Source organism: Panicum virgatum, chromosome 6N (assembly GCF_016808335.1).
Source record: "Panicum virgatum strain AP13 chromosome 6N, P.virgatum_v5, whole genome shotgun sequence".
NCBI lineage: Eukaryota > Viridiplantae > Streptophyta > Magnoliopsida > Poales > Poaceae > Panicum > Panicum virgatum.
Genome location: NC_053150.1, coordinates 48,655,966 through 48,679,793, shown reverse-complemented (window position 1 = coordinate 48,679,793; position 23,828 = coordinate 48,655,966). Strand labels below are relative to the sequence as shown.

The 23,828-nt window shown below is 45.7% G+C and overlaps 2 protein-coding genes and 2 long non-coding RNA genes across 4 annotated transcripts; 2 read left to right on the top strand and 2 right to left on the bottom strand.

Annotated features, from left to right (window-relative positions):
• The first annotated feature begins 1,732 nt into the window (after nucleotides 1-1,732).
• LOC120679832 lies at nucleotides 1,733-5,852 on the top strand. Its single transcript, XM_039961497.1, has 13 exons — nucleotides 1,733-2,021; nucleotides 2,103-2,858; nucleotides 2,948-3,100; nucleotides 3,184-3,453; nucleotides 3,527-3,716; nucleotides 3,806-3,937; nucleotides 4,021-4,155; nucleotides 4,243-4,684; nucleotides 4,773-4,968; nucleotides 5,054-5,152; nucleotides 5,235-5,488; nucleotides 5,562-5,637; nucleotides 5,710-5,852. Exons 1-13 carry the CDS (start codon nucleotides 2,013-2,015, stop codon nucleotides 5,818-5,820), a joined length of 2,823 nt encoding a protein of 940 aa, XP_039817431.1. The 5' UTR covers nucleotides 1,733-2,012; the 3' UTR covers nucleotides 5,821-5,852.
• A 2,254-nt stretch (nucleotides 5,853-8,106) lies between these two features.
• On the bottom strand, nucleotides 8,107-8,663 carry LOC120679835. The gene is made up of 2 exons (XR_005677335.1): nucleotides 8,588-8,663; nucleotides 8,107-8,512 (listed from the first exon to the last, which is right to left on the bottom strand). It is a non-coding gene; the product is annotated as an uncharacterized LOC120679835 (long non-coding RNA).
• Nucleotides 8,664-14,888: 6,225 nt separating this feature from the next.
• LOC120679833 (protein FAR1-RELATED SEQUENCE 5-like) lies at nucleotides 14,889-19,025 on the bottom strand. Its single transcript, XM_039961498.1, has 8 exons — nucleotides 18,577-19,025; nucleotides 18,226-18,393; nucleotides 17,940-18,110; nucleotides 17,589-17,853; nucleotides 16,730-17,420; nucleotides 16,189-16,646; nucleotides 15,799-16,086; nucleotides 14,889-15,694 (listed from the first exon to the last, which is right to left on the bottom strand). The coding sequence occupies exons 1-8, from the start codon at nucleotides 18,750-18,752 to the stop codon at nucleotides 15,080-15,082; spliced, it is 2,832 nt and encodes a 943-aa protein (XP_039817432.1). The 5' UTR covers nucleotides 18,753-19,025; the 3' UTR covers nucleotides 14,889-15,079.
• Nucleotides 19,026-20,354: 1,329 nt separating this feature from the next.
• LOC120677277 lies at nucleotides 20,355-22,727 on the top strand. The gene is made up of 2 exons (XR_005676242.1): nucleotides 20,355-20,446; nucleotides 22,556-22,727. It is a non-coding gene; the product is annotated as an uncharacterized LOC120677277 (long non-coding RNA).
• The last annotated feature ends 1,101 nt before the right edge of the window (nucleotides 22,728-23,828 follow it).

Here is a 23,828-nt window from a genome sequence, read left to right as displayed (position 1 = left end):
CCGGGACCACGGCCAATGGGCAGTGGGCACGGCAGGGCAGGGTCCCCGCCCGCCCGGCTCGGCCGCGGCGGTGGCAGAGGTTTTGAGCACGCAATTCATGCTCTGTTCTTCGCCGCGACGACGGAATGGAAGGTGCTGGAGTGCTGGAGTGCGGACGGCAATTGTTACCTTTGGCCCTTGGTTGGATGTCAAAGCTAAAACGTGGTATGATAATCTTTTACCAAAATTTTGGAAAGTTTAGATGAGCTAATTTTTTGGCCTTCAACGAACGCTTGCCAAAATCTATAGATTTTCCCACATTTTGATGTGCTAACATTTTGAAAGCGAACCAATGAGAACACTTGTTAGCCGGAACAGTGTTCGAATTTCAGCCTTTTCAGTAACTACCGAAATTACTCATTGTCTGAAAAATTACAAACATTCATCTTCTTCATGTCTAAAATTTAGCCCAAATTTTATAGAACCCGGCGTATTTTCCCTTAAAAATTTGAAGTAAAGCACAAGCGTTGAGCTGGAAAACTATTTTTCTCCGAATAAAGTATGGTATGTTACTCCGCACAAGCAGTTAGTTCTAAATTATGGCTTTAGAAATTGTTTGTCGTATGTTGCTAGCTTTTCATGTGCAAAATAATGAATATTTCTACTTATCATTGCATTGTACACTACGCGAGAGATATTTAAATCGCTCCCTCCTTATTTAAAATTCAGTCTCCCTTTTTCTGATACACAAGATGAGAGACTACCACTATTGTTGAAAATAAAATTCTATTAAAACACTTAATAATACCTAGTCCGCACGACAGTAGTCTGTACACACTTCGCTTGCTAAAACCCTATAGATTCTACCAATACTTTCGTCATCACTTGTGTTACGCAACTTAATTTTCAGGATAACGATAAGTTGATAACCCCATCACACCAAGATAGCTCGAAAGAAGAATCCCAACACGCATTTGTTATCTACTAAAAACGATAGTCTCTCCAAATCTCCCCAAACCTAACCGCGCCGAGCTCTTCGTTCCCTACCCCTTTTCCAAGCACCTGACGCTGTTAGCTCCAAGCACCTGACAATGGCTAAGCCATAGCTCCCCGGTCCGTCTCGTCCACGTCGCGGCTCTAGACCAGGTCCACCGAGATTCCATTCCACACCAGCGAGCCCGGCGCCCCCACTTGCGTGGCCTCCACAATCCACGTCGGCGACGCCGGCGATGGATCTCACCTTTCCGCCTCCCGGCCGGCCTCTCGCTTTCGGTAATTCGGTTGCCCACGAATCCGGTTAAACGAACCGGATCCTGACAGTCGTCGTCGTCGTCGTTCTCCTGGCGCTCTGAATTTATCTGAAAACCGGGTTGCTGTCAGGTCAGCCTCGCCGGGAAAAAATGGAAACTGTGCAGGTGCCGACCACCATTAAGGCGGACGAAGCCGGCAGCCACGACCTCTTCTCGTCGTCTCCTCTGAACTGACGGCCAGCACCGGTCGTTGCCTCCCTCCACGACCGAGCGAGGCGGCCGGCCGGTCCACGTCCGACGCGATCCTCCTCGCGCTGCGCACTCCGACGCACTGGCCGGCGGCGGCTTTGGGGCGCCGAGGGCCGCTGAGAGGGGATTTTGTGCCGCGCGGCGCCGGTGCGCCGGATATCTGTATGGCGCGGATCACGTTGAGATTAGGACGTCCAGGTACGAGCGCGCGTACTGGTGCTGTATTTAATAACAGCGAATTCCGTATTTGAATGCATATTTTATATTCTAAGGCACATGTATCGAGGCGTCGGTTGGACGCGTGGCTTTGGATGGAGTTGCGGGGCTCAGCTGGAGTCTTCTGGAGATAGAATATCCTACAGCTCATTTTTTTTTGCTTGGGGCCTTGGCGGACGTTGGAAATAGAACCCGGCGCTTCAGCTGCTTGTAGATCCATTGTGGCATCCTAGTACTCAACGGAGATCTCTGTTGAACGGCATGAGCTATCGGTGACAAGGATCAGGCAGCAGTTGTGTCGCGCGTGATCGTCAGAGCATGGCGGAGGTGAGTTTTCGGTGCCGATTTCTTTCCGTATTCAAGCACAGCTACATTTTCTGAGAAATGTGTTCCTTGATGTAATTCTAGGGAGGGGATGCGGCCGGATCTGGGAGCAGACAAGGTGGGGGAGAAGTAGCCACCGGGAAGAAGGAACATGGAAGTCTGGCTTTGGTGCAAGGGCACATCGAGGTTGGTAGCTCCCGTGTTTCCCCAGGTCAGATCTATCGGCTTGTGCAGTCATTTTCACCAAGGAAAAGGGAGCTTGTGGAGGCAATTGGTTTCGGTGGTATGCTGAATGTGCCTAATCTGACCAAGCTGAACCTGAAGCTTAGCTTATGGTTGCTGAATCAAGTTGATATCGAATCACAAGCAATTGTGGTTGGTGATAACCATATGATCCGTTTCTTCGATGGTGATGTGCACAAAGTGTTTGGAATACCATGTGGGCCACGGAAAATTGATGGACGTGATGCACATGTATCGCAAGAAGCAGTGGCGTTTATGCGGGAATCACTTGGTCTAGTCGACCGGGAATCCCACAGTTTGAAACGCATCGAGAGTTTCCTGACAAAGGAACTAACAGAAAGCTCTAGCCAGCTGGAGCACGAATGTTTCCAAATTGCTTTTGTTATTTATGTCATGGGCCATCTACTAGCACCATCAGTAAAGCATGACTATGTCAGCATAGACTACTGGGGCGCTTTGAAGTGTGCTGATCACATAGTCCACTATAACTGGTGTGAGTACGTCATCAGATGTGTGTTGGAAGCTGCAAGTAAAGTTCAGTCGGCATCTCCTGCGAAGGGAACAATACAACTTCCAGGATGCCATCTGTTCCTTCAGGTACAAAAGCTCAAAATTTGACCTACTGAGATTTGTTTTGTTTAGCATAAGTGAAGGCTTGTACTTATATGCATGTAATGTGCTGGCAGGTGTTTTATTTGGACAATATTGATGTTGGGCCATACAATTTGCCGCACAATGTGTTCCCAAGGATAAGTGTGTTTGATAATGATAGGATGAGGGTTATGATACAGCGGAGTGTTATTTGTGGCGGGTCAGATGATATATGCGCGTTTGCTATGGTAAGTGATGGCTAGATGGTGCTGTTATTGAAGTACAACGTATTTAGTGGTTACAATTTGATGCATGTCTGTGTTTGCTGCAGCCTAGGGTTGCTGAAAGCGTGTGCTACCAAAGGAGACGTGTGGAGAGGTCGATGTCTAGGGGTGAAGCATTAACACCCAAGTGCCGCACTGCACGAAGAGCGTACAGCACACCAGCTGAACAAACTGCTCCTGCTTCTGGTGATCCAGATGGATGTGCTCATGCTGGGACCTCCAGATTTGGGAGTTCTACACCTCAGGTTGCTGACATTGGAAAGTTCCTGAACCCAGGAGGATTGTTTGAGTACTTGAAGATTAAATATCCAAACATTGTAAGTAAAATGCAAGTATAATTTTGGTGTCCACATTTTGCCTTCCATTCTTATGGGTGGTTGTGCTTTATAGATCGGAAGTGGTGTAGTCAACCTTCTGAAGAGACACAATGCCAATTGTGTAAGGCATTATGTAGAACATCAGCGTCAGCTTATAAAGGAAAATATATTGTTGGCGGAGGGCTTAATTGAGATGATAGGCCAGGAATGTATTGCAAGCAGTGAGAAGGGTCAAGGGGTCTCGAGGTTGAAGACTCCTCCTGGTATGTATCTCTGTTGGTCAGCAGTTTGTGGATTACATTCTCATCTGATTGGTGACATATGTACGCTTTTTTTGTGTCATTTAATTTAGGTATCGGTACAAGGCGGTGTAGTAGTGAAGGTTTCATGGGCCATAGATTGGAGGTGGATGATTCTGAAGGTACAAGGCGAGCTATTGCTGAAAGTTTGAGGGGCCATAGATTGGAGTTTAGTGATTCTGAAGGTATGATAGATTTGAAGCCTGGTGACATATTTGTATTCAGATAAACAGTAGCAATCTTTACTATTTTTGGTGTAATATTGCAGGACATGGGGAGAGTTCAATGATGGACAGCATGCTGCATGACAATCGACATCCATCATCGGATATTCGTAGAAAGAGAGACAGCTTCAACTCCTTAGGTGGCGATGCAGATAGGATAAAGCGTTTTACGTCGGAAGGTGTGATTCGATGTTCTGCATTGTTAATAGCTAATAAGTTTAGGTAAATTGCATGATTAAGTGGGTTTATTGCTACCTGGAACACAGGAAGTGTGTCTGTTCAATCGGGGAAGTCACGGCTGCTGGAAGATCGATCTGATATGCCATCATTTGATCTAGGAATTGATGATGATGTTGAGGTTGAGGTAACTCAAGTACACAGGGGAGAAATATCTAGTCCCTTGACTGTGACACCTACCGGTAGCGCAGCAGCAAAACGAAAATTGTCTCCAAGATCTTCGAATAAAAACTACAGCGAGCTTTTGATAGGTGGGATGCTAATGCTTGAGGATGACAAAGGGACTAGTAGTGAGGGTAAGGTTTTGTTTGGTGCATCCACAACTACACCACTTCCGAGACGGAAGCTTGCATTTGGGGACTTCGCACCTAATCCTTTCTACAATGGTCATGTGCATCGGAAACCAACCCCTGAATCCATTCTGTCTCTGTCTATATGGGTGACGGGACAATATGTTACGGCTTTAGCCAGGTTAGACATTAGTGTGATAACCTTGATGCAGACTCCTCGGTTCAGGTGTGAGCTGGTTGCATAATATGAGCTTTTCATTTGTATGCAGGCCATGGGTGACGCACCCATATCCACGTCATATTGAAGTTACTGGTTTTGAAATCAAGCGTCAATTCTCTGGAGCAGAAAAGATGGACACAGACATGTTTGCTTTGATTGTGAGGAGGTTTGCACAACTTGATGGGAGCATGAGCACTGGAAATCCTGAGCTGCGGTGGAGGCATTTCCTGGAGCCAGATTTTGCGGTGAGTAAATTTTTGCGGAACTTATGAGTAGTCCTTGGATGCTTGATTCTTTGTGGGTTGTAAATGAAGTGTTTGGTACTTGCAGGCATTTGCACTTGCAGGTAATGATGTTTCACAGTTGCTATCAATACAGAACCAGTTTAGAGGAGATTGCGTGTCATACAACCTGGCTCGTACAGAGATGGTAAATATCTATCACTTTTGGGTCTCGTTTGTTTTTCCCATCTAGATGGGTATGACTAATGATTTTTTTATGCGGGACACAGTTGATTGTACCAGCCAGTTTAGCTGATGGGTGGGTCTGTTATGCATGGGACATGAAGCACAAGACCATCTATGTTCTGGACCCCCTGAATCTTACAGAGATTAGTGATGATCGTCGGTCGCTGCATGAAGACATAACTAGTGTGCTGCATAGTGCACTCTGTAGATGTTTGGCGCAGTATTTTGATGACTGGGTGCTTTCAGAGGCGCCATGGTCGCGGACCTACCCTATGCTTGCGAGGAAAAATTTTTCTGAGTAAGATCACTTGCATATTGCAAAATTCACATTAGTAATGTTACTGAAAACTAAACCAATGTTGCTTCCGCAGGAAAGAATCTGGGATTGTAGCAGCCTACCTATCAAGGAACTTTGACGGGAAGTCTGTGGATGTTGCAATAGATGAGGTCAGCTGGTGTTATTTAGATTTGTAGATGATTCTATGGATGTAAGAACTAATGAATAAGGCCAATCTGCAGGAGGTGTACGCGCGCACACAACAAAGGTTGCTATATGAACTCCTTGAATTGGAAGGAAACATGTCGACGCTACCAGATGATGTTGTGAAAGCCATGAGCAGGTTCGAGTAAGTATGGGCTAGGTCGGGACTGGGTTCTCGAGGACCTATTAGCCTTTTGCTTAGCAGGCAGTCTGGTTGTAGAAGCACTAGTATCCTTTGTAATATAAGTATGCCATGGGTGAAGTCGAATGGATCAGTTCAAACTAGCGTATTTTGCTTCATGCGAGTTTGTTAGATGGCCACGAAATGGGTTGAGCATCGTAGTTGCATGTATGATGAACATGATGCTGCAACAACTGTTATTTTGGTGCGCTGTGCGCACAGTGGACTTGTAACCTGTGATGAGGCTATGTATCCTACTGTCAAGTAAGCATTTGGATGCGTTGGTTTACATTTTCGGCCGATTTACTTGGAATATGTAAACATCAGATGCATAGATACATGTGCATCGTCGTGGACCTGCGGAATCGTGTACTCGCAACAAAACCAATAACAAAAAGATTAACCTTGTAGCCAACATCTGGTGGATATAATAAATCTATTCACACGAAACCTATCGACTTATTGGTTTCAATCAAATTTGTGCCAGGACAAAATCATGGAAAGGCTAACCAAAATCAATGCATTCCAAAGGGTTTGCAAAAAAAATTAGGTGAACATTTGGTTCGCTGCCAAGCAATAGACTATTCTACTCCGTCCGTCCCAAAATAAATGTAACTATGGAGCTCAAAATTTACCCCATAAATATTCTTAAATTTGGCACACGTACCACAAAAGACAAGGCAATTTCCGGAATGTTCTTGTAAAAGACAACTAACACCGCATCCACTCCTCTCAACAGATAATTTTGCACGTGAGGAGTGGATGAGGTGTTAGTTGTTTTTTGTGAGAATCTTTCGCGAACCAATAGTATGAGTAAAATTACCAAAATACCCTTTCTTTTTCGTGAGGAGTGGATGATGTGTTAGTTGGTTTTTGTGGGAATCTTTCGAAAATTATGTCGTCTTTTGTGGTAGGTGAGTAAAAGTTTGCACTCTGTGTGGGATAAAAATTACATTTATTTTGGGGCGGAGGGAGTAAAGGTTTACAAAATCCCTAATAACTTGCCATGGTTTATGTCAAAATGTTCAATTTCTAGGCATGAATCAAAGGTAACCAAATATTATTGGCAAGCGTAGATGTTGGTACGGCCAAAAAATAGCGACACAATCAAGCAAAGCCCTTACTATTAATATGAGCTGCACGTTTTTTTTTAAACACAGCAAAGGTGCGGGGAACAGAAAGTATCAAATAAAAGAAGCTTCCAGGAGGTAGGAAACCCAACGAGCTTCTCATCATAAATACGACCTCCCACTCAGCACTAGCCCCTTAACTGTTCTCACCTCCCACCGTCCCTTGCGCACGCTGGATTCTAGATCGGACGTCAAGCCGGCGATCTTTGTTGCTCGCTAATCGGGTGTGTGAATCTCCTCTTTCCTTGGCATCTAACTTCGTGTTCGTACATGACGTGAGGTTATTTCACGGTTGTTGTTGCATATTTAACGGGTTCTACGTTCTAGATCTGAGCTACAGTTATGCGCATTTGTTCCCAGCACTCAATCTTTTATCTAGCTATTTGACTGAGTTTATTTTGCACCATAGATGCCTTGGTACGTGGTCTTCCGTGGGCGCAAGCCAGGAGTTTACTCTGATTGGCAGTCTTGCCTAGATCAGGTGTCGGGGTTTTCAAGATGCTCATACCGTAGCTACCCGTCGAAAGAGGAGGCGGTTGCAGACTACCTGGCATACTTCGGGTGCGGAGATAGCTCTACCAACGTGTATGTTCAAGATGGTGTCGCTGAAGACCCAATTCCTGCGGCAGTACCAGCCGGTCCAGCGCAAGCTCATGCAGCAGCAGAAGCAGCCGCACCAAGCTACCTCGTCCTATTGGTGTGTGCCCAGTTCTTTGTTATTATCATGCTGCTGGCCTACAGCTTCGCGTAGCACAACTCCATCCTGAGAACGATGAAGGCTGCTATTTTGGTCACATGTGTTTGCCGAAGTTGTGGTTGATGCATCTCTGTTTTAGAAGGAAGCTAGTACGGGGATGTAGGCATGTACGCATGTAGATGTGGTAGGGAAGAATTAAGCATCTTAGAGTCTAGATGCATGTCTGTTTCAGAAGGAAGCTAGTGCTAGCAGCCAACGCGTTATGTGATGTCCACAAACTGGGGTGACCACGTAATGCTATGTAATATGCAAGAAGTTGTTCCATATTACCTATGCTACTTTGTGCTATGCCCTGGTGTTTGATGCAATGTAAGATGTGGTACAATGATACATTATCTGATGTTAGTGTTGGTTGGCGCATGGAAAATATTGGGATCTAACATTCTGAAACTGTTAACAACATAGGTGATGGACGAAAATGCATATTCATTACTCGTGCAAGCAACTAACAGCCATACATGTTCATAAGGCATTACATGTCTGAGCACAGATTAATATCTACAAAGATCATCACCATTTCGTGATTGGTTGACCAATCATATGTAGGCACAAAAAGCACTAGTGCTTCACAAGTCTGCTGCATCCCACAAACATTGCATGAAACTGAGTTCTACTAAATAGTCATAAAAAACAAAAGGTGCCAAGGCCCAGGCTAGTGGGCCATGCCATCAATCTTCAATTTCTTGAACCATGAATGATGGAAGCTTCTCCAGATTCATAGGGCTCGTGACAAGACGGTACATGAGTTCTTTCTTCACTCTGGTTTGTAGATCCTGCAAACGAAAACGTTAAGGTAACACTAACAATGAGGTTGTTCAAACGATTATTAGATTAGCTAATTCGATTACCTTGAACATAGACTTGCAAATTTTTTTCCCGTTAAATACCATGGCATAGTATATTGCATAATATCCAGAATATTCCCTGCATATTAGGTTCCACAGCTTGTTTATCGTACATGAGATGCAGTAGGTTACGTACGTAAATAAGACTGCTGAGTTTTAAGTATACTTACGTAGTAGTGGGCTTGTGGAATGAGCTGTAGTATTTCGATTCCCACCCATATCTAGAGACATTCCATTTTCCAAAAATTGAATGCAAGCAAGAGAACAGTCCTTCATGGAGAAGATTAATTGTTTCTATATGATGCTTATTCTGCTCAACATCTGATGCGGAGGTTAGCACAGGGTCAAGGACATGAAGTTCTTTCCTTTCCATGTCCCATATGTAACAGGCCCACCAACCAGCAACAACCACTGGGGCAATTATCTGGAATAAATATCAATTAAATGGTAGTACGACTAGTATTGCGATGCTGGGAGTATGTGAATGGAACAAGTGGGAAGAAAAGTACCATGCGGCACTGCTCTATACGGTAGCCAACCGACTCAGAAACAAACATACTCATCAATGAGTGCACATCAGATGCTCCAGCACATTTGAGGATATGAATCTTGGGGGTGCATTGAGATATAATACATTTAGCAGGATCACCATATTTATGAACTACATAATGTAGGAAGTTTTTTGTTTCGAAACATACCGCCCAGGCAGGAGGCAGAAAATGGCGCCAACGTGCGTGCTTTGATCTGGAGTACATCTTCATTTCATGGCTTTGGAGCATCCCAACCAGCGCAGCACAAATGTCTATTGGCATCACATTGTGTTTTCCTTGTGATATCATGTGCTCAGCTATTTTTGCACCAGAAATTGATATTGGGGTAGGTGACTGAAATGAGACCCAAATTCTGCTAACATTTGGTTGTAGTTAGATCCTTATTTGCAGAAAATTAGTGCCTACTATATGGTCAGAATGCACAGTAACATCATACCTGCTTAGCTCAGATTGAGAGCATGCTGCAACATTCTGGTAGAAACGTTCGAGCACATGCTGCCGAATACTTGGCCTTTCCAAACCCAGCTTGTTTGGGGGCTTGCTGTATGGGATCCTCTTTGGTTCGATCACTTGCAAAAGTTCTGGTGCATCATGAATAACAATGTCCCTATTGCATTTGGGAGTAGGCATGCATGGGCCTGACCAGGATAAAATTAAAACTAGACAGCGAGTGGTGTACATTAGGATGCAATTTTTTTTGAGTTTTTGCAACATACTCACTTGCAAAGGATGCATTTTTTGGTTGCACGTTCTCATCCGGATAGGCTACAGTGGATTTAGGGTTATCAGTTCGGTGCTATGCGGATATTTTGAACTTACCACAAATGAATTAATGAAATAAAATTTGACTGAAGCAAGCAAAGAATTGGAAAGAGGAGCAGGGATACCACTTGTTTGGCCAGAGTCCTTCATTAGATGGTCACGGCAGGCTGAAGTCTGAGGATGAAATTCATCTGCAGGATTAAAAAGCATACCAGATAAAACAAACTTAAGTCAATGCTGGCACCATATGCATCTGAATATTGAAATATCACAAATTACGCACAAGCTGTACCTTTCTTTCGTTTCTTAGCCATGTGTTTTGTTCTTCCTGTCACCGGCTTCAGCATATTAATGCTTGTAGTTGTGGTACTAGTTATTGGGCATGTTCGGTGCGCAGCAGTGAGTGGACCACTCGATTCCCCACGGTTGCCTGCACAAGTAGCACTGTAACATTACACAGCATCAATAATTAAATGTCCAAAAGCTAGTACTGCACGTACGTTCATGAAAGCGTGCATTTCTGCTCTTCGACATCTCAACTTTTGGCGGTCTAGAAATAGATGAGCCCACAACAGTTGCATCATTTGGAGTAGCTAGTGAGCCTGGATCAACTTTATCGCTTGGTTCCACATCACACCTCCAGCCTTGGAAGAGAGAAATGAACCATGAATGACATTAATTTGGTTAGGGTGATTTATAAGACATATATAATTGCGAGAGATGATGGAATACTTTTGGCGTTTCGACAAGCAAGGCCTTTGTAATTCCTCCTGATAACAGCAGGTGCAGCTTGATGAGGAGGTGAGCTGGGATGCAATGTGCCTTCTGATACAGAAACATGACGACACCTTTTAATATGCGTTATATTCTTCGGCCAAGATTGGGATATCTGTACTGGGCACTTAATAACAAAGCCTGGTACTTCACCTTGTGCTTGGGTCGCTGATTCTGGTATAACATCCGGTATATGTGGCATGGGGTCGTCCGAGTGGGCCTGTTGGTCAACCTGTATTCCTTCTTCCTCATAGGCATGGCGTTGGCAACCACTCCGACATGTTGATCCACCTAGAAAAAAGAATTAAATGGAGGCGTACTTGATTGCTTGTTATGGTACACAGGGAAAATCTTGCATGCATTAGGTGGATATTATATTTGGAGGCGTACTTGTTTGCTTGTTGGGACGGGGCGGACGGGAGCTGCTTGCTGCCTGTGCCTTGGTTGTCTTCGAGGTTGGGGTAGATGCACCCTGCCTTGAAGTTTGGCCTGTACAGTCATTACACACCCCTAGTATTGATGTCCGATGAAGCCAACATATTAATCAATTAGGAATGGAGCAAGGACATGTTACCCTCTTCTTGCTGAGCACCGAAACTTGGTGCATTGCATCGCATGAATGCTTGCAGTTGTCCTGCAATTTCTTGACGTAGACCTTGAATGGTTGTGCTTACACGGAGTTCTAGAGCTTCAAACCTCTGCCTAATTAACCGATCAAGGTTAACAAAGTTTGTTGCATTCGAACGTTGTATTTCCTCAGCTGCCTGTTTTATTGCTTGTCTGGACCTTGAATCAACCTCACCAATTCTATCCATAATTGTACGTGTTAATACCTGTACGGGCAACCGGATTGTTAATGACTTTTGTATTAAGCCTTGATCATGTATAAGTTAATCTACAATGACGACTGCATACCGTTGCATCATTACAGCCAGCTTCCCTGCTGTTGCATTCATGGTTTCTGCAGGCTTGACTTGCTTCCTTACGAATAGAAGAAATCTTTGCAGATGCAAGATTGCTTCGTGGGTCACTAGGGCTGTTTCGCCTTGCAATCTGAATGAAAATGAAAGTTAGGATGGATGCACATCCGTGAGTGCAACTTGCTTGAGTATAAGGAATAATGTGCACATGGTCTACCTGTGTAGCGCCAAAGGAGATGTGTGCAGGATTCGGGTCGCATGCTTTGTCTAGATCAATTAGTTGCCTGATCTTCTCCTTGGAATAGTGGGCTATACGTGGGTACCCATTTGACTGCACGTTATTGTTCCCGAAGTCAATTCTGTCGAGGTAGTACACCTGCATGTGAAAGGGTAAATTAAGAATTATGTTTGGTTGGAAACAAATGATCCAAAGGAAACATGGATTACTGAGAATATGTTACCTGGAGATATAGCAAACATCCGCCAAGCAAAAGTGTTTTGTGCTCTGAATGAAGGTCTTCATGCAATTTCTCAGCTGAATCCCGAATAACCTCAAGGATGAACTGAGCCCAGTTGTAAAACCTAAGAGTCTGTGGGTACAGTGCACAGTACATAATTTCTCTAGGAATTATAGCTCCACGGTCATGCGGGCTGAGAAGGTGTGTGAAACAAAACAAAGCCACTGCTGCGCGGAACATGTCCTTATCTGCCTCGGTTGGGTTCAGTGGCATGTCTCGCTCCAAAATTAAAGAAAGGTCAGCAGTTGTGATGTGTCGTGTGCCTTCAGGAAGTTGCAAGACACGGGCGAGTTGAATCTCAAGGTTCCTATCTATCTTTTTGGTTGCACGGGGAACTTCGTTGCCATAACTCCTAACCCCCAAGACAAGCTCTACAGACTCAGCATCCAGTGAGATGGGAACTCCATTGCCAAGCTGTAGGGATAGTGTGGCGGGGGAGACCCGGGTAAGCAACCAGAAAGAAAACTGACGGTCGATCAGCATTATTTTTGGCACTTCCAACATGCCGCCCATCCCGACTTCTTTCACGATCTCTTTAGCAGCATCACTCAAAGAAGATAGGGTGTCATGTACCAGGCTGGGCTTGCAATAGGAGATGATGCGATACACGCACGGCCGCTGTGCTTCATCTTCCGCTGCGCCATCGTCGTCGCGTCTTCCCGAATTCGTGCGGCGACGGCTTCCGGCACTTGCGCAACTTGGGTCGCCCCGGTTCTTGACTACGGCCGGATTCGCTCCGGACGGCGCAGCGCCCTCCTCTACGACCCGCCGGCGCTTCGCTGCAGAGGAAGATGCTGCCAATGGGTCGGCAAATCGAACCCTAGGACGAGGTTGCGTACCGGATTTCGAGCCGGGTCCATTGGTTGGAGTTTGAGTTGGGGGAAGATTGCGAGCACTGCGGCGGAGAGGAGTACCTTGGCTGAGCATGACGGTGGAGGTGGGATTCGGATTTGGGGGCAGTGGGAAGACGGAGGGTCTCTATGTTTGTCCTTTATAGCACATGGACCAATATCAACTAAAATACACGAGAGCGGGCCCGCCTGCAATGGAGCGTCTATTCGATTCCATCCTCACCTGCAATGGGCTGCAGACTACCATTGAAAATAAAAAACACAATCGATAGAATTGGGATTCGACGGAGGTAGAAGATGACCCATCCCAAAAACGCACTACACATCAACAAAAGCTTCGAGATGCACAAAGTTCTTAATATAGGCAAGTGAACTAAGGAACCCACTTAATATATACTCGTCCAAGCGTGTCCCTTCAGTACCGAAATTTTTGGGAAAAGTGCAAGCGTGTCCCTCCACCTAATTACAGATGCAATCCCAAAGGGTTTGCAGGCTAAAGTGCATCTATGCACACCAAAAGATCCTATCCCCGGTAGCCACCAAAAGATCCTATCCCCGGTAGCCACCAAAAGATCTTAAACTATATCAGTCCACCCTAGTGGACTTTTCTTTATTCTGAATACATGCTTGCCTAGCAGAGGACGAACTTTATTGCGCTAAAGTGCATCCAAGCACCCAAAAGACCCTACCAACCCTTGTACTACTGAACCTTCGATTTCTTCTGTGAGTTGCTATCGACGTCCTCGTACTCGTCCCTCCTTTTCCTGGATGGTCCAGTAGAAGAGCAGCGATCGTCAGGCATCAAGTGGACCGGCTGCAGCTTGGACTCCTGCTCGTTACTTGCAGCAGGATCATGTTCGCCAACCTCCTCAATAGCGAATTGTGCGTCAGCTCCTATTGCGTGATCCTGTAGGGAGGTTAGACTGTTGCCAGCAAATAGGAGACAAGGTCTTAAACAAATTTGGTCGGGTACACTACCTGAATCTGTTGCACGTTCTCTGATGCATCATCCTCGTTGATTTCGACAAGTTGTCCTACGACGGACATCTATTTTGGACAGATTTAAATTAGAACTGCTCCGAGGTAACGAACAAATGTGCAATCGGGAAGAAAAGAGTTCTGATTAGTACTCACGGAATCATGCACGGAAACAACAGCCGAGGAAATAGATCGCTGGTTCATGATCATTTGTTCTTCCACTTCATCGATTCCAGGCCATGGCATCTCCATTTCTAGGAACCAATCATCCTCTTCGTCTGCCTCAATCTACTTACATACAGTCGTCGAAGCAAAGAACATCAACAACAGCTATGGTGACAAATGAAAATTACACAGCGGATGGAAAAGATATACCTCATTTGCAAGTAGGTCGTACGTGCTACTGGCGATTTGTGTGCTTCCTGTAATTCCTGATGAGTTTGCTAGTAGGCTTGCAAAGTCCTCAGGCTCCATAACTTCTAGCAGGTAACGTAATGCTCCCATTGCACATTTATACAGGAGCTTTGGGCGGGATACGCTAGTTCTGGAAGGTTCGTCGATTCAAAAAAGGCTGAAGGCGCGGCCGGCCGGGCTAGTATTTTACGCGGACACGTGGTGCCACTTGAAGGTTCAATTGTTCCTGCAATTGTTTATCTCCAAGTATGTTGTTTTTTCGTTTGGGTCTACAGGAATGCACATTCCCTCTTTCATAGTATGGATTCACAGCAGTCGCACGGTACTATTGCTACATACAGCGTTGCAAAAGCTCCATTCACCAGGCATTTCATACTATGGATTCACAGCAGTCGCACGGTACCTATTGCTACATACAGCGATGCAAAAGCTCCATTCATCAGGCATTTCATACTATGGAGTCATTCTGTAATATCAGGGATTTCAGACAAACAGCGTTGCAAAAGCTCCATTCATCAGGCATTTCAGTCCAGTTGGTGACATAGGTGCACATGGTGAAGTGCCTACACATTAGTGACAACTGCATATTACACCTAGCGCAAAAGTAATGCCACTGACCATTACTGCAGTTTATGTCACATGGATATTACATTTTCATGTCATACATCCATTAGGCAGCCAGCAAAAGTTACAATCACATTAGCAAAATATGATACTGGGTTCCATTTCACCATATTTGTCCATCCAATGGCAGGAATTCGGGGGGCGCCGGTCCCTTGCACGAGTTCTTCGTGTGTCCTGGTAACTTGCACCTGCTGCATGTGATCTTCCTCCTGCTGGTGGTCGTTCCTGCAACCTCAAAGGACTGCTCTGCTGCCTGTTGTGTCCGGTAACACCTGACTCTTTTCCGGCCTTGCTCGTACGGTGGCTTGTCCCGAGAATTTGACGGTCTACCACGTTTGTTTAGTCTCTCTGGTGGATACATACTGGCCACATTGGGTTCAGTAGGTTGAGCAGCACAAGCATCACGAGTGCTTTGATCAGCACATTGCTCCAACAATGATAGCCCATCTCTTTCAGCTGACAGCTCCTGAAGTTCTGATTTTGCTTGCAGCAGGTGTTTCATTGCAATTTCATAAGCTTTCACGTTTGAGTCACCTAGGTCCACCACTTCTAGAGCAGCTAGATATAAGCTTGAATGCCGGAGGGTCTGAGAATGTAAAGCAGCCCTGTCCTTTTGGTAATGCTCCAGGTGTGGCGGCAACATGTCTCTTGCATTCATAGTCCACCTTTTCACAATATGCTTCCGAGGAATTTCTTGAACACCATACTGGATAAGCACCTGAGCATATGAACAATATAGAGTTTACTAAACATTGTAAGCAAGTTATGTTCAGGAATGATTACCACATGCTCATAACATTCAACCACATTTGTGCTACTCACCCTAATAATGTGTGGGCACAAGATTCCCATGTGCTCCGCGAGCCCACATTCACATATATACTCTCCACCATTGTTAATGACATCAATTTGAAATTCTACCTTCTCCCATTTCTCACGGCGGTCAGCCCTGACATGCTTTGTTTTATACCTCATGTGTGGGATAATCTCAGTTGCAACAAAATTACCTGATTCAAATATAAGTTGTCCAAACTTCTCATACATCGCACGTGTGTACACGCGTGCTGCATGTGCTTCAATTGGTATATTGTACTTTATACGCCTCCCATCCTGTGCGGAAGCAATAAATTGCCAACCCATTACCCATGGAATTATTCACTCATACTCAGAAGTTGTAAATGAATTCAACTTGGGGCCTACTGTACAACTTACCAATTTAGAAGCTTGTTCTTCAATGCTCTCCTTCTCTTCCCGATCAAACTGAAGCTGCTGATACATCTGGACGAACTGATGCATTGGACATGAACTCCCAACATACCGTTTCAGCATGCTATTCCCACTCTCACTGCGTTGAGTGCTTGTTTGTCCAGCACAAAATTTCCCTTTGAAGTAAGGTTTTGCCCATTTGGATCTATTTTCATAAATCTGAGATAAGAAGGAATTATTCTGCAGCTTGTACTTGACTAGCATAAGTTGCCAAGCATACTCAAATTCTTCAATCGTAAGCATGCTATTAATAATCTTGTGGAACTCCTGCTTGAAGCCACTTCTTCTTGTATAAAGATCACCAAGGTGCTCCTTTGCTTTGCGCAGCACGTGCCACCTGCACCATCTATGTGTGGTTTCAGGAAACACATCTTTGATTGCAGCTTCCATGGCTTTGCTCTGGTCTGCATTAAATATATATATATGTGAGGATGCATGCAATGGGAAACCATATAGTAGTTGAACATGAAGAAAATTAAAAACATACCTGTGAGAATTGTAACAGGTTGTTTACCCCCCATTAGGCGTACAAACTCAGTAAAGATCCATTTGAACGACTCGATTGTCTCATTGCGCATAAGGACGCCACCAAGCACTATGCTCTGGAAATGATTGTTCACTCCAATGAACAGCCCGAAAGGCATGTCATACAGATTAGTCTTGTATGTTGTGTCAAATGTTATAACATCGCCGAAACAGGCATACTGCCTTCTGCTGCGTCCATTAGTCCACAACAGTGTCCTAACCCGAGATTTATCATCCAACTGGACACTATAAGTGAAGTCGGGGTCTTGTTCTTTCAACTTACTGAACAAAGCTACGGTCTTCCCTATATCATCAGTTGCGTTATCTCTAGCTATCTTAGCACATAGCGAACGCACCGACCTCTTAGTAAATGGAGCATTCCCATAATCTCCAAAGAAACTAGATATGATAGAAAACACTTTGCTCAAATTGACATTGTTATCTCGTAAATGTTTGATGAGACGTTTCGTGTGTGTGTCAATATGCCTGTGCGATCTCCACAGTTGTTTCTCAGCAAATGACTGTGACATTTGGTGGTTATGTTCAGCAATATGTTCCTTAACATACCATCCCCCGGAATTAGACCGTGCTATACGCATCATAGCAGGACAACCACAACGTGATGACCTGCTGTTTTCCTTCCTTGGTTTACCCTACAGTAGTGCATGTTCTATTAGGAGCTAACAATGTAATCAATGACAATAACTAAATGTATTGAGGGTACAGTTCAAAGAACATTGTTACTACTGTCCAATTTAACAAAATATAGTATTCCTGACAGAAAAGGACATATGTGAAAAAAAATGGAAAGGGAAACTTACAGCACAGCCGCAAACAATATCCTGGATTGTCTTGGTTCTTTGGCTGTTCCGACGGCTTCGGTCATAACGGATACCAAATCCTATTTGCCATGAATACAAATTGTAGAATTCGAAGGCTTCAGCCATGGAGTCGAAATGAGTACCAACAGTAGGTTGCACAACTAAGCCATTTTTCCGGATTGCATAGCTCTTCAGAGCTTTCTCAAGAGCTGTTGGGTTCATTGTTGTTTCTTCCTGCTCATCAGGAATTTGTCCTACTCGAGGTCTGCAAAATAAAGGCCAACAGTAATTCTAAATATAAGCACCCTATGTAATCACCGGGAACATTTTTTTAGGACAAACCAATAGTACCTTTTCTTCCAACCCTGTCTACTTTGAACTGCAGCTGTGTGGTTGCCTCCATCTAGATGCTCATTGTTGGTAAAATCGCTGGAGGCAAGTGATGACTCCCGCTGCTCATTTCCTGATTCATATCCCGCATATGTGGTATCTTCAGAGACATCACATACAGCACTTGATTCACTGTCCCAATGATGTGAAAATATATCAATCAGCACCAAATTAAAGATGCACCACTGCCATCTGAAAACCACAATCTTTACAGGAAAACAAACAATAGTGCAGATGCAGATTGTACCTTTCTAATCCCTCTTGCACATCCGATTTGTCCATTCGTGCAGCATCTGGAACTTCTCCCTGGGCTTCCATCAACACTGCATTAAGATCCCCTGACGGCTCCTCGTTTAAATCGATGACTACAGAGCTAAGCAGCCCTGTAGTTGGAGCATTAAGGTCCACTTGTTCGCTGCAAGTGGATGGAGCACGTAATTACAACATTGGCTAATCAACAAACAAAGAATCAACCAACCACCCCTGCAGTGGCCAAAAAAAACCATTGCCAATCTCGAACCAAAGCAAATCATTACCGGGAAAACAAAGGAAGTTTCGAATTTCACTTCAGCAAAGATATCAATAATTCGTGAAGCACCCGAACAAAGATCCGATGAACTCAACTCCAACCATAGATTGTGCTTTGGCGTACCTGTTCTTCCATGCCCATTCGATTCTCCCCCCAGGTACGGGTTCTTCCTCGCCGATAAGCCCGGGACCCATCGGCGAAAGCTCCAGATCGAATGTGCCTGCGAAACCCCCTTCCTCCCCCATGGCGTTGAGGTGCGAGATTAGTGGGCAGCTGCACAGTACCCATGTTCCAGATCTTTCGAGGAGCGGCCTCCAAGAAATCGAGTCCTTGTTTACTTCTTTAGTAGCTGCACAGTACCGCTGTTCTAGATATTTCGATGAGTGGGCTACAAGAAGCCGAGTTCTTGTTTACTTCTTTTTTCTTTAATCCGCTTGCGGGACCCTACGCTCCGTATTCCTCAATTCCATGACACCGTATACTTTGGAAAAAAATAAACGAAACCCCCCAATTCACGCATCTCGAAACAGAGCAGCTATGTGCGCCAGCACCAGTGGACCGTCCGTATAACCGGCGGAACGGCGCCCGGCGGCTCTTTTTAATTTCCCGAGGGCCGCTCGAAGTCTCCACTCGTGGCTGTCAGCCATCGACGAGTGGTGGTAAAAAGTCTTGGGGAAGATCGTGGGGGTGTAGACCTCGGTGGCCGGGGCGCTTTTGATCTTTTTCCGATCTGGCCGTGACGTTGCCATGGCATAAGGGTGATGCTGCAAGCACAAGATGGCCGAGGGGCCCCTGCTGATAATTGGGAGATGATTTGTGCGTGCAGACCTGTCTTCAGATCAATCATGCAGGAAATGCTGTTATTTTACCAGAATTATTGCTGCCTCTCTTCAATTGTTTGGTGCTCGAGCCATGACATAATTCTCTTGTTTACCGGTGCATGTTCAGATAACTAATTCTGGCAGTAGCCCCTCAAAAAAAAACCTGGCCGTACACAGGATGGCATGAGTGAGCGATGACATGACTGTACCGCGATTCCACGTGAGGAGCCACGGGGTGTGTTTAGATCCGCGAAAATCGGTTAGGAAAAGTCACATCGAACACTGTAGCACGCTGTAGCGCTTTTCGTTTGTTTGTGGTAAATATTATTCTATTATAGACTAACTAGGCTCAAAAAATTCGTCTCGCAACGTACATTAAAACTATGCAATTAGTTTTTTATTTACCTATATTTAGTACTCCATGCATGGGTCATTTGCTATATTTAATGTTTCGATGTGATTTCGATGTGATGGAAAGTTTGAAAAGTTTGGAGGAGTTTGGGGGAAGTGAACATAGCCACGATCTTTTTCAGGCCCTGTTTGTTTTCACCCCATAAATCCCGTAAACACAAAAAAGCCGTCACATCGAATGTTTCGACACATGCATGGAGTACTAAATGAAGTCTATTTACAAATTTTTTTGTATAGATAGGCTGTAAATCGCGAGACGAATCTAATGAGCCTACTTAATTCATGATTTTGCAACAGTGATGCTACAGTAATAATCCGCTAATTATTGATTAATTATGGATTAATTAGCATTATTAGATTCGTCTCGCGATTTACAACTCATCTGTAAAAAAAAATTATAAATAGACTTCATTTAGTACTTCAAATTAGCAAGATTCTAACACAAAAAATTTTTGCACTCCAACTAAACAGGGGCCTCAGCTGGAAGCAACCTTCTCCTCCTACGGCTACCTGTGTGGCCAAAGAAAGGAAAAAGTACGAGCTGCCGAGCTGTGCGGCTAGCTAGCTAGTACTAGCTAGTACTAATCGGCTACCGACCACTCGATCACACAGCACCAGCGTTTAAAATTTCGGCGGTAAACTGGCGAAATTTCGGTGAAAATTTCGTTTTCGGTAGTTACCGGTATTTGGTTTACCGCTGTTTTTCGGTATATTTCGTTCCGAATTTTGAATTTTTAAAATAATTTATAAATAACCATTAAAAAAATCTGCAAAAATTATGATAAAAAACTAGGGATTTATATTAGCTTATAGCACTTGAAATCATTCAAATCTAAGTTGATTTGGTAGGTCAAATTGATGATTTGAGTTCGAACCCGTTACAGACCCGTTAACCCGTTAAAAAAAATCTACTCCCCTATCCATTCCCACCGACAGCCCTCAGCTCCAATTATTGCTCCCTCCCTCCCGAAGCTCGGCACGCCCAGCCCAGGCACCTCACCTGCGCCCTCAGCTCAGCGCAGCTCAGATCCGTCGGTTGCAGCCGGTTTTCCGCACCCGAGAGCCGGTTTTCCGGCAGGTACGTGGCCGGTTTCCGACCATGCCGCCGGCGGCGGTTTTCCGCGAGTTGGGCGCGGTTTTCCGCGATTTGGGCACGGTTTACCTGTCAATGGCGGCGGTATTTCGGCCGGCATAGCTCCGCAGCATCTGTAAGTTACTGCATTTCAGTTCCTCTCCCATTAAGCTTTGCTTAATCTGACCAGCCCCACGTGATAGGAATGGGACTTTGTCAGAAATGCAGTGCCATAGGATGTTGTGTTGGAAATTTATATGTTTTCACCAATATTGGTCATTTGTTGCCCTTCTGGGTCTGCATTATCTGTGAAGTTCCTTTCAGGACGTCCCGACGGATGTGTTGGGGTTTGTGTCTTTTGGTTACTGTAACTTCTTAATTTTGTTACTTAATATCTGATCATATAGAAATGGTTGAGTGATAGGCTCATAGCTATTTTTAGTTTATAAGCTTGCGTGAATGTCTAGCGTATTTACTTACACTATACCTCTTTGCAACGTCGTAGGACAATGACCGACATTGTGTGGCAGCATGGCCGAAAGGGAGAAGAGTGGCGGAGGGGCAACAAGGTTCAAACAACATTTGGCACATAGGGGAAGCGATGTGGCAGACTGCCCGTCGGTTCCACCGGATGTGAAGGCATACTTTATTGAGCAGTTGGAAAGGAACAAAGATAAAGCAAGAGAAAGGGCCCGTCAAAAGCTATTGAGGGACGCAGCAGCTAGGTCATCAAACGTTGACGCAGAGCAGCTGGGGGGCGAGGGGTACGATGAGGACGAAGAGTTGCAGGAAGCACTACGACATTCAAGGCAGGAGTACGAGTTCATGCAGCAAGCTGGCCCAAGATATGAGAGGGGTGGTGGCTCTGGATCACGAGCTCGAGGTAGTGATGTTCGGGGCATGTTCACTAGGAGCCGGTCACATGTCCCTGAGAGGGTAAGGGACTACCACCTTGGGTTGAGCTCGGCTCCACGACAACAACGGATAGATACTGGTCCATGGACTGTGAAGGGGAGGACTAAGAGGGAGCTTCTTGGGAGGGCATGGGCAAAAGCTTGCCATGCTGTAGGTATTCCAGGACGGATAGAACCAGAACTGACGATGAGGAGGTCATTGGTAGTGATGAAAGCACACCTGACCCTAGTGGTGATGACAATGACCCTAGTGGTGATGACAATGACCATGGTGGCAGTGATGGCAACGATGGTGCTGCTTCGGGTTTGTAGCACGGAGGTGCTATTGTGTTTACTGGTGAGGAGGACTACACCCATGCCACACAAGATACAGATCATGGAGCACCCGTATCACAACGACAGACAAGATCAGCACATACACGTGGTCGACAGACCCTCCTTACATATGATCAAGATAGCTCTAGCTCCTCCTCCACTGGTCAGTATCAGGGTCCTGGTCAGTACTACAACCCCTATAGCACTTCTCCACCTACAGGAGGCTTTCTGTGGCCACCTCCAGGGACCATGAACCCATCTGTTTCGCGGTCAGTTGCAGCGCTGCCTTACTTGCAACTTCACGGCTACACACCATATGGAGTTCCTTATGGTCAGGGGTACGGACAGCCTACGTACCCATATTTGCCAGAAACAAGTGAGCCGTATGAGGGACCACCGGGAGAGAGATTTAATGACTGAAGAACGCAGATACTCAAGGAACCGAAAATGTTTTATATCTATATTTCACTTTTTCTAGTTATTTCATTCATTTCATACAAAATCTTCGTATGCAGAGACTATGCATTTGCTACATGGATTATGGATGGACAATACTTTCGATTACAATGGATGCAATATGTTGTATTAAACGGACTACAGACTTAATTGTAATAATTTTAGTAGACTTTGCACTTGTGACTAAGTACGGGTGAACTTTAGACATGAATTATGTGTTTCGTGTTTGTATTTCTCATTGTGTGCTGAAGTTTATTATATGTTGTGTATTATAATCTATCAATATAGACATAATTAGGGCAAACTCCGCCAAAATTTTCAATTTTTTTCATAAACACATAATTTTCCATCATTTTCCAACCATTACCATCATTTTTCGGTGAAAAGCAACGGAATTCCGGCGAAATGCAACGAAATTCCGACCGGAAAACCGAAATTTCGGAATTTTGAATTTGAAACCTCTTTCCGGTCGAAATTACCGGAAAACCGCGAAATTTCGGCCGGTAAACCGTTTCCGGTGGTCACCGAATTTTTTTTCCAAAACGAAAACGTAAACCCTGCACAGCACCCAGCTTTGCATGGCGATGAACAGCCTTCACTCACACTCTACTGCTACTGGCAGTAAAAAAAAATGAGAGGAGTAAGAAGAAGCAGCTTTGCATATCTCGGCTAAGGAACACTCCGAAAATGAACCCAGGTGTGTAGTGGTAGGCCGAAAGCCAGGCGCCAGCGTCGCCATCGTACCCGTATCCTAATGGCCAGCACCGCCCGTGTAGCGGAGACTAGACCCCGCACGTTGCAGAGGGTGGCCGTGCAGGTCCACCGAGCACGCCGGGAGCCGACGAACGGACGTGTCGCCGCGCGCGACGCCCCTCGAGCGGACGCGCGACGGCATACGGCGGCCGGCCGTGGCTGGCCTGGTGCGGAGCGCGCGCGCGCGTCGCTGTCTCGCTCGCGCGGCCGAGGCAGGAGACGGCCCGTCCGGCGCGGGACGGGGACGGGGCGAGGGACAACGGGCCGGGATGGGCATGGCCGCTGCCGGTGCCGGGTAGGTGGAGCGGCCCCCAACTACCAGCGCCACCTGGCTCGCCACGGGCCAATCGCCTGCCCCGCCCGCGCCGGTCGGGGTCCGGCTAGCCGCGGGCATGCATGGGCGACGCCGCGACGGGGCTTACGACGCGCCCGGCCTGTCGCGTCGCGTGCGGCGCTGGCACGCCTCGATCGGGTAAGGTCAGCGGGTGTGTGGCACTGTGGCGTCCGTCTCGCGCGCGGCGCGTCCTTGTCCGCTGCGGACCGAGCAGGGGTGCCGGGGCGCCACGGCGATCTCAGCGT